Here is a 10418-nt window from a genome sequence, read left to right as displayed (position 1 = left end):
GTCCTCTGCAAGAGAAGCAGGTGCTTTTAACTGCTGAACCTTCTCTTCTGTCCCTCAACTATAGTTTTTTTTTTAAATTGATCTTCATTTTATGAGTATTGTGCCTACATATAAGTGCACCTGTGTCCTACAGTGCCTGTGGAGGCCGGAAGAAAGCATCGGATCCCCTGGAATGGGAGTGAATGGTTGTTACCTGCCATGTGGGTGCTGGGATTCAAACCCAGAGCTTCTGCAAGGACAGTCAGTGCTCTTAACTGCTGAGCTATTTCTCCAGCTCAACTATAGATTTTTAATTAAAAATTTATTCTTTGAATTTCATGCATGTATACGATGTACCTTGATCGAATCCATCCCTCTTGCCCCCCCCGCAATTCCCCACAAGATCCCTATTATATCTACCTTCCAACTTAATGCGCTCCCTATTATTTGTTTTTTTATTTACTTATTAAACTTACTGAGTTCAATCAATGCTGCCCATATGCCCATGGGCATGGAGTCATCCACTGGGGCGCAGGAAACCAACCAGTGGCCACACCCACTCATAAAGAAAAGTGACTCTCTGTTTTAGTTCCTTCTTATTGCTGAGAAAAACACTGACGAAAACCAACTTGGAGAGCAAAAGTTTATTTTATCTTACATCTCCTGAGTCACAGTTCATCACTGAGGGAAGTTAGGGCAGGAACCTGGAGGCAGGAGCTGAAGCACAGTCCATGGAGGTATGGCTAATTACTTGCTTGCTCCCCTGGCCTGTGCTTAGCCTGCTTTCTTATGCAACACAAGATCACTTGCCCAGTGGCTTGAGCCCTCCTAAATCACTCAACAAAGAAGAACATGCTTCATAGACATGAATCCAGACCAATCCAATGGAGACAACTCAGTTGGGACTCCCTTTATTCAGGTGTGTCAAGTTGACAACTAAAGCTATCCAGCACGCTCTCCCTCCCTCAGCAGCGATCAACTGCCAATATCTCCTCAGCTAAGGCTGAGATCTTGGGAGCCCCTCCCACCTCCATTCTGAAATTTTTAACTGGCTTAATCTTGTGCAGATTTTGTGTAGGTAACCACAGCTGCCATGAGTTTATGTGTGCAGCAGCCATGTCATGTCCAAAGGATAGCCTCTCACCACTCCACCCCATCCTCCTGCTCTTACATTCTTTCTGCCCCCCCTTCAGTGATGTTCACTGAGCCTTGGATGTGGGGGGGGTGATACAGATGTTCCATCTGAGCACTCACAGCTGCTTACTTTCAGCACTTTGAACAGTAAGCAAACATCTGTGCATTCGCCACTGCCTACTGCAAGAAAAAGCATCTCTGATCAAGGCTGGAAGCAGCACAAATCTATGGATATCAACGCAAATATTTAGCTATGGGTTTTGACAATGTTTAGAGTCTCATAAATTTTTAAATGTGAATTCTAATTGCTCCTTGTCCTCTGTTATGTGGTTTGGAAATCCAAAATATTACTGGAATCTGGACCAATTGCAGAATATATTTGAAACTTATATTCATGAATAAATCTGTATTAGTGACCTTGATCTCTAAAAACTAAGTTTTTATTTTAAGGATAAAAGATGGTATCTGAGGCTGGGTGTGATGGCACACACCTTTAATCTCAGCACTGAGGAGGCAGAGGCAGGAGGATCTCTGTGGGTTCGAGGCTAGCCTGGTCTACATAGCGAGTTCCAGGCCAGCTGGGGCTACAGGGGGACCCTGTCTCAAAAATACCAAAAAATGTGATCTGGGGAACTAGAGAGATGGCTCAGCAATTAAGAGCATTGGTTGCTCTTTCAAAGGAGCAACATTTGATTCCCAGCACCCACATGGTGGATAACAACCATCTGTAACTCCAGTTCCAGGGGAATCTGATGCCCTCTTCTGACCTCTGTGGCCATTGCATGACGCAGGTGCACTTACATACATGCAGGCAATGCACTCATACACATAAAATAAAATACCTTTACAAATGCTATCAGATCTCTTAGAAGTTTCATGGTAGCCATTCTGAAAATTAACTAAATAGCACAAGTCCTGAATCAGGCTTTTCTGAAATTCCTGCTTCATGTGAAATAAACTTTCACATTGTTGTCTGTGTTTTTAAGCTTTTGAAAGTATAATTTCCCATTAAAATATGGCACCACTTTACCTCCTCCTGAGCCTCAATTCAAGTTCTAAGGGTCCTTCCTTTAACTCAGCATAGTAACAGACACATTTTGGGAAGTTGGAGGAAGACATTTACTGAAATGGAAAGAACATTGGGTTTGAAACTAGATGTTGGTTCACATATTTGTTCATTCCTTTGGTGGATACTTACTGAAACTGTTGCTAAGTGACTGTGTATGAAGTAGAAGCTGAGTAGATAGTGTAACTGACCAGACACTCTCTTGCAGTCAGCTCCAGCTCCCTCATATTCTTCTGCAAGGGCAATGGAATGAGTCATTTCAGTTAGAGCCTGAATTTCATCATTTGTCCAATGGACAATTTGCAGAAAGGCTGTGAGAACTACAAATGGTTAGAGTTGGTACAGTGGCTGCTATATGTTGGGTCTTTCATACATTGATATCAATAAGAACAAGACTGAATATAGTCAGGGTACTATATCATAGACAAATACATCAGTTCTAAGCAATAAATGAGATAGTTTCAACTGACTGATCAATTTTTAGATTTTCAGAATTAATTGTGTATATGTATGGGTCTGAGTGTGGGCGTGTCTATGTGTATCTGAGTATGGATTTTTGCATGTGATTGCAGTGCTGTGGAGGCCAGAAGAGGGAATCTGATCCCCTGAAGCTGGAGTTGCATGCAGTTGTGAATCCCCAGATGTGGATGGCCCATCTTCTGCAAGTGGAGTACCCGCTCTTAACCACTGAGCCATCTCTCTAGCCCCTGGTTGATTATTTTTATTGTTGTTTCATTTGTCATAATTATTTGAATGCAAATGTTTTTTCAGTTTGAGAGATGGCTCTTCGGTTAAGCACACTGACTGCTCTTGCAGAGGACCTGGGTTCGATTCCCAGCACCCACATGGAGGCTACGAACCATCCTTAACTCCAGTTCTAGGGGAATCCGACTCCCTCTTCTGACCTCCAAGGCATTGCACGACACGGGTGCAGTCACATACATGCACGCAATACACTCATACACATTAAGTAAAAAATATATATATATATTAAAAATAAATAATAACTTTTATCAATTCCATAAATTCTCATTCACAAATTTACCTTTTCTAGAATACAATTAGCCTTAGTTATTATTTCTAATCAATGTCAAATATCTGAGAAGATCCTAAGTTCTTTAGAATTCCAGTTGCAGGCTTCCACAACAAATAGTTAGTATTGCAGATACTTTCTTTAGTTCCCTATCAAACATACTTCAGGGAGGAGACGAAATGTAAGTTTTCTTCCAGAGAACAGAAACAAATTAAATACTTCCCTCAGTGCTAACTTAATCCATTCTGATAAAGCATAATTCAGTCACGCTCTTTACCAAGGTCTTAAAGTCTTTATGTAAGTACAAGTTTAACACAGAGCAAGGTAAGAATGAGAGTCCTCTATGATGAAAGTACTTTGATCTCAGATACTTTGCAAGATAAATAGCATTTCCCCAGCAGAGTCATTAGGGAAATGCCTGTGATCAGCAGCATCATGGGAGGTGATATCTTTGTTCACAAAGGGACTCAAGCTTACACAGAGGAATGAGAAATGGGGCCAAAATTCAACTGGCCTCCAAGGTTCATAGGGAGAGAAGACTCTTAGTTTTTTGTTTTGTTTTGGCTTTTTAGTGCAGAGGGAGGTGTATTTCTGGATAAAAGCAAGATTCCAGATGTCTATCCTAGTTCTTTAAATCCAGGGGAAATGGATATGCTGTAATCTATGTGGTCTGGCTCTGCAAAATAGTAGTGGACCCTTCTAAGGCACTGGTAGGTACCTGTTGTAATGCTATACTCTTTGCTTTCCCCTGGTTTTAGCTCATCTTTTGCAAGATGGAATTGGGATATAATTTACTAATGTCCTAAAGCAACTATCATCTCACTGGCAAAATCAAGCTCTTACTTTTTACCCGAATTGATCCAGTTGGCACAAATCAGTTCTTATTGTGAACTAGAAGTTTTGTCTTTTTATTTTTAAAATCTTATTTTTATTTTATGTTTATGAGTGTTTTGCTTGTATGTAAGTGCACCATATGGTTGCAGTGCCCATAGAGACCAGAAGAGGGCATTGGGTTCCCTGGAACTGAAGTTAGAAAGGGTTGTAGGGCACCATGTTTGTATTGAGAACAAAACCCAGGTCCTCGACAGGAGCAGCCAGTGCTCTTAACCACTGAGCCATCTCTCCAGTGATATCAGATGGATCTTGACTGAACTGAGTAATTGTTCATGAACCCCCAAGTTAGTACAGAGAATAGATCCCATGCAGATGACACTTGAGTTCACCTCATATCCTCTTCTGTTTTGTTTTCTCTGTGGAGTTAGTGAAAGCAACAAAATCTGAAATTCACAAAGTATTTGTATTTTAACTTTGAACTGTCTTAACTTTCTTTTTTCTTGTGTTACGTGTGCTTCTTGGAGGAGTGGAATCCTTCATAGTTAAAAAAAAAATAACAAAAACAATCATGTTTGGAAGTAATGTTAAAAGTCATCACTCCAAGTCAGGCATGATGGTGCACATCTAGAATCCCAGCACATGGGAGGCTGAGGTAGGAAGACAAAGCGTTCAAGGCTAGTTTTGGGTATACTGGGGACCCTGTCTCACAAAAGGAAAATGACAATGACAAACAATCTAAATCATACTTCAGTGAGTCGGTTTCCTTTTGTTGTCTTTAATAGCTGTTCTCTCCGGTGTGGACTATTTCCAATAAAAGGAAACAGATGTCTTCCCAGAAGTGCCCATCATCTACCTAATGGCAACACTGACTGTGCTAGGCAAAACCAAGTGGGGAATGAGGCAGTTCAGGAGAAGGAGAAAGAGATGATGAGGGAGAGCAAATGGAAGGGGAGGGAAGAAAGCATGTGAGAGGAAAGGAGGGGTGAAGCACTATCACCTATTGAGCAGTTTCCTCTTGGCTCAGCCCTACACCAGCATGATTTGCAGATCTATTGTTTAATTTGTTGGGCTTGTGGTTCTAGAGTCAAGAAGTGTATATGGGTATTTACTGCAGGAGCACTTTAGTAGAGTCTATATTTTTGACTTTCTTGATGGTTCCCATTAAAAACTTTCTTTTCTGCTGAGGAGGTAGGGGAAGACACGGAAGCTGCATGCTAGAGTGGGAAAGTCAGGGTCCTTCACCTCTTTTGCCATTGGAAGCCTTATCTGCACAGACATGAAGGCAGTAGAGTTGCTCTTTCCTTAAAGTTATCAAGCTTGCTGTCAATGAAATATGTTTCTGGTTAAGCAAAGGATTTGAAACCAGCTCATTTAGAGCCTGTATTCTTGATCAGGCTTCACCTGGCTCTGTTCTCTTCAGGACGTTCTTCACTGTATCCACGGACTGAAGCACTATGATGCTTCATCAGCATCTGGTGAAGAGAAAAGGGTAAGTCTTTGCATGCCCTCTCGCACAGAGTTCTCATAAATTATTTTTCCGTTGCTTTGTTATTTTTTTATTAGTTTTTTGGAGTCCTCATAAATTTTAAGGTGATAGATTTCTCAGATTTTTTAAAGATTATAAAGAAAGAACACAAAAGGTACATAAAACCAAATCCAGGAGACAATGTAGAAAGTTGCAAGTATGTGTGAGTGCTTGAGTATATGTATATATACTGCATATGTGACTGGTACCTGTGGAGACCAGAAGAGGGTGTAAGAAGGCATAGAGCCCTTGGAACTGGAGTTACATGTGGTTGTGCTACCCAGTATGGGTGCTAGGAACAAAATCTGGGTCCTCTACAATAGCAACAAGCGCCATCTCTCTAGCCCCAATATTTCTATGTTTTATGGGATTATACCCTTACCAACAAGGTAGGTCCCATTTATATGGAACTTTTCTTCATCTTAGGTATGTGAAATAATACAGACCAGCTTTTGTAGCTGAGCTCCAGGGCAGAGAGTGTTAGCAGCCTGAGAGCTGGAGCGAGCCTAAGTCTTATCATAAGGTCTCTGTGCCTCCAGGCTGAGTGTGACTTCACCTGTAACATTTTCATCATATAGATGAGTTGTGGCAATGATTATGTGGGGCCTATATTCTCTGCACCTAAAGGAGTTCCTGGGACAGTCATATCATCATCTTTAGTTGCAGCTCCAACAGCAGCATCATTCAGGAGGCTTGCTGTGCTGTGCCATAACTGTACTCCTTTAGTTCTATAAGACCTTTGGAAACTTGAAATCAGTGCTCCACAGGACGGACTCTAGGATGCTAGACCAGTTTTAAAATGAGATTAGAGGCAGAGGCAGGCAGATCTCTGTGAGATAGAGGCCTGTCTGGTCTCCATAGTGAGTTCCAGATCAGTTGTGGCTACAGTTTTTGTCTCAAAAAGACCAAAAGCTAACTAACTAACTAACTAACTAACTAACTAACTAACTAGAAATGGGATCAGTGAATTACCTATTTTTTATATGATTTTTATATATAGTAGGCACATTTTACATCTTTCTTCAGTCCTGTTTGGCAGTTTACAGATGAAAACCTAAGAAAAGCTAGACAACGTGTTCAAAGTTAACTCATAAAGCAGAATGCCTGGCTTTGTCTAAGGCTGCCCAGCTGCTCCAGGCAGGAGCCTCTTTGTTACTCCCATAGGGTGCTTTCTGTCCCTGCACACAGTTTTCCTCATCACTTTTGCTTCCCTCCCTCATACGGTCCCTCCATGATTGCCTTAAAGGGGTTCGGTTCAGGAACCCCTGCTGAGCCCTAATGGTGTTTGGGGGAGTGGATTTCTGTGTACCCTGAGTTCTGTGGTAGGTGGACGGCTTTTACTTGGGACTGAAGAGGAAAGCTGGGATTCTCTAAATCACTCAAAAGAGCCAAGACAATGCACCGGAACCAGTGGATGGATCCTCACTGAGGGGCATTTGGAGACACAAATTTGACTAGATAGGTCTTAATATATGTAACAGAGTACATGAAATCAGGCAGGGGGTACTAAGGAGGGGTGCAGATAAGGCAGGGGTCCAGATAAGAGTTTAATCTAAATATGATCAAAATACAATGTATGAAATTCACAAACATTCAATAATTTTTAAACAAAGAACCAAGACCATATGTATTACACACCGTGTTTGGTTTAACACCCGATTCTGAATTTTGTCCCCCCACTTATTGAAGTCTTATATAAAATCTTTTTAATGGATCTTACTTATTTTGTCTGTTTAAAATTCTGAGAAAAATCTCTTACGTCCCCGAATTCTGCCTTTAGGGCATCTGATTTCAGAATCAGAGACTCTCAAACCTCATAGTCATGTGACCTTCTTTTGCAGTGCCATAGAAACAAAATAGAAAGAAGAAATTTTTTTCCCCGAATTCTGCCTTTAGGGCATCTGATTTCAGAATCAGAGACTCTCAAACCTCATAGTCATGTGACCTTCTTTTGCAGTGCCATAGAAACAAAATAGAAAGAAGAAATTTTTTTCCCCGAATTCTGCCTTTAGGGCATCTGATTTCAGAATCAGAGACTCTCAAACCTCATAGTCATGTGACCTTCTTTTGCAGTGCCATAGAAACAAAATAGAAAGAAGAAAATTTTTTCCACTCAAACTCACTGAAAAGCAGAAAGGTTAGGAAAACAAAATTGATATGACAAGTATTATCTTCCCTAAAGATAAATACTGCTGCTGCTTGAAGTGGGAGGGGAGAGGGCTGTTCATCTTGGAGGTGCTCCTCCTTGTCCACTCTGTCCCACTTCCTTTTACATCCTCTCCTCCCTCTCTGTAATCCCCAGGGTCACCACATTTAGAAAGAGAATGTAGTAAGCGAGTCCCTCTCCGTCTTTACATTCTTCTTTCTCTTTTGTATGTTTAAGCTTTCCTCAAAGACTGACATTGCTCGCGATGAAGTGAAGACACCAAGTAGGGGAAGAAGCAAAGAACGAAGTCTTATTTCAAATCAGCTTCTTATTTCAAATCATTTTCTTTCCCATTTTATGCCTTGAAACAAAGAGATGATTTTTCTCCACTCAAAGAAACCTTCCAAAAGTCAGCGTAGAGAATAAAAATCGTTCTGCCCACTTTCCTGTATAAACTAGAACAGTCCATGTCGTGCACGTTTTATCATTGTGTGTTCCACCTCAGCAAAGCCCAAACTATGGTGATCCTGTCCAGGGAGAACCAAACAACAATAGTAGAATTTGTTCTTCAAGGATTTTCTTCTGTCCTACAGCTAAATATTTCCCTCTTTATAATGTTTTTCATTTTCTACATCCTAACTATTTCTGGAAACATCCTTATTGTCCTCCTAGTTTTGTTCAATCATACTCTCCATACCCCTATGTACTTCTTCCTGGTGAACTTGTCCTTTCTGGAGGTCTGCTACACCTCCAACATTGTCCCCAAGATGTTGCTGATCATCGTAACTGAACATAAAACTATCTCTGTGGTCGGCTGCCTGGTACAATTCTACTTCTTTGGATCCCTGGCTGCAACAGAGTGCGTCTTGCTCACTGTGATGTCCTATGACCGCTATCTGGCCATCTGCCAACCTCTCCGCTACCCCATCCTGATGACTGGTCCTCTCTGCATTAGGCTGGCTACTGGTTCTTGGCTCTGCTGCTTCCTCCTCACAGCAATCACCATGATCCTGCTGTGTAGACAAACCTTCTGTGGACCCAATGAAATTGATCACTTCTTTTGTGACTTCTCACCTCTTATCCATCTCTCCTGCATGGATACTTCTCTGACTGAGACCACTGCCCTTGCCACTTCTTCTGCAGTTACTCTGGTCCCATTTTTCCTCATTACAGTTTCCTACTCATGCATCCTTGCTGCCATCCTAAGAATACCATCTGGCACAGGCAGGAGAAAGGCTTTCTCCACCTGTTCTTCCCATCTCACTGTGGTCACAGTGTTTTACGGGACACTGATTGCCACGTATCTTGTCCCCTCGGCCAACTCTTCCCAGTGTTTACGCAAAGGGTTCTCTCTGCTCTACACTATCCTGACACCTATGTTCAACCCTGTCATCTACAGCCTGAGAAACAAAGATATCCATGGAGCTTTGAAGAAGTGCTTGAGTAAGAAGTCAGGTTTCTTCAGATGATATGAAAAAGAAAAGTGCTATGACACATACCTCCAAGGATGACTGTGGACACTGCTAGTTCTGACAGCTTCTGGTGAACTAATATTGCATGCTATGGTCTAAGTAGGTCAAACTTGGCTCCATCATCTTCAGGAGTTGAGGATTCTTGTGAAAGAGCTCATATTCAAGGTGAAACAAATAAGTATGGTTGTTGACTAATTCATTCAAATATTCTTGAAGGGTCTACTATGCCCAAGTCACTCTGCTAGGCATAAGTGATAAAATGATGGGAAAGCCACAGAAACAGTCTTTGTTCTCATCAAACTCACCATGGTAGCTAAAAGAAAAACAATTGAATAATTAAATGTAAACTACAAATATAAAATTATACTGGTGGTTCAAAATAGCAAGATGACCAGCACACACTTATTAGGATAGCTGAAATCTAGAAGACTAACACCATCAAGTGCTGGTGAGGATGTGGAGCAACCTTTCAATGCTGATAGAAATGCAAAATTTTTGGCCACTTTGGGGAAGTTAGCCTTTCGGTTTCTCACAAAACTAAACATAAAACTTCCAATATGATTGAGCAGTCATGACCTTTGTCATTTCCTCAAATTCACTGAAAGTTTTCTTTCTATAAAAGAACACTGTTCAAAGATGTTTATAACAGCATTATTCATAGTTGACAAAATTTGGAAGCAGCCAAGATGATTGGCTACAACCAGACAATGGAATATTATTTGGTGCTAAAAAAGGAACTGAGTTGCTGAGCTATTAAAAGACAGGAATCTTAAATAAATTTTGCTAAATGAAAGTAACCATACTGAAAAAGCTACATACTCTATATTTCTAACTATATGACATTTATGACAGCACAGAACCATGGAGAGAGCAGAAGGAGCAGCAGTTGCCAGGTGTTAGGAGGGAGGGAAGGATGAATAAGAATACGGAGCAATTTCAGGGAGTAATATCAGTAACTATGTGTGATACTATAAAGTGGACATGTATCCTCATTGCATTTGTTCAAACCCACAGAAAGTATAACATTTACAGTGAACCCCAATTGGATGGATATTGGGTGATGATGATGTGTCACTGGTATAACAACTGTATAAAAACAACTGAGATTTGGGTATTGGGAAGCCTGTGGGAGGGAGAACAGAGGCCACGTTGGAATTTGATAAACTTTCCATTTTGCTATGAATTTGAAACCGCCCAAAAATAAATCTATGTAAGATATGAATTTCACA

At 41.0% G+C, this 10418-nt stretch overlaps 1 protein-coding gene across 1 annotated transcript; it reads left to right on the top strand.

Moving 5' to 3' along the window:
• Nucleotides 1–8218: 8218 nt before the first annotated feature.
• LOC103747807 (olfactory receptor 11A1-like) lies at nt 8219–9229 on the top strand. The gene has a single exon (XM_008850348.1). The coding sequence runs from the start codon at nt 8236–8238 to the stop codon at nt 9184–9186; it is 951 nt and encodes a 316-aa protein (XP_008848570.1). The 5' UTR covers nt 8219–8235; the 3' UTR covers nt 9187–9229.
• The last annotated feature ends 1189 nt before the right edge of the window (nt 9230–10418 follow it).

The sequence above is a fragment of the Nannospalax galili genome, unplaced genomic scaffold (genome assembly GCF_000622305.1).
Source record: "Nannospalax galili isolate Female #2095 unplaced genomic scaffold, S.galili_v1.0 scaffold5, whole genome shotgun sequence".
Lineage (NCBI taxonomy): Eukaryota > Metazoa > Chordata > Mammalia > Rodentia > Spalacidae > Nannospalax > Nannospalax galili.
Note: the sequence above shows the minus strand (reverse complement) of the source record. Positions and strands in the feature narration are given on the sequence as shown.

Coding starts and splice junctions, on each gene's coding strand:
- LOC103747807 (XM_008850348.1), top strand. CDS start 8,236: ATGGTGATCCTGTCCAGGGAGAACCAAACAACAATAGTAGAATTTGTT.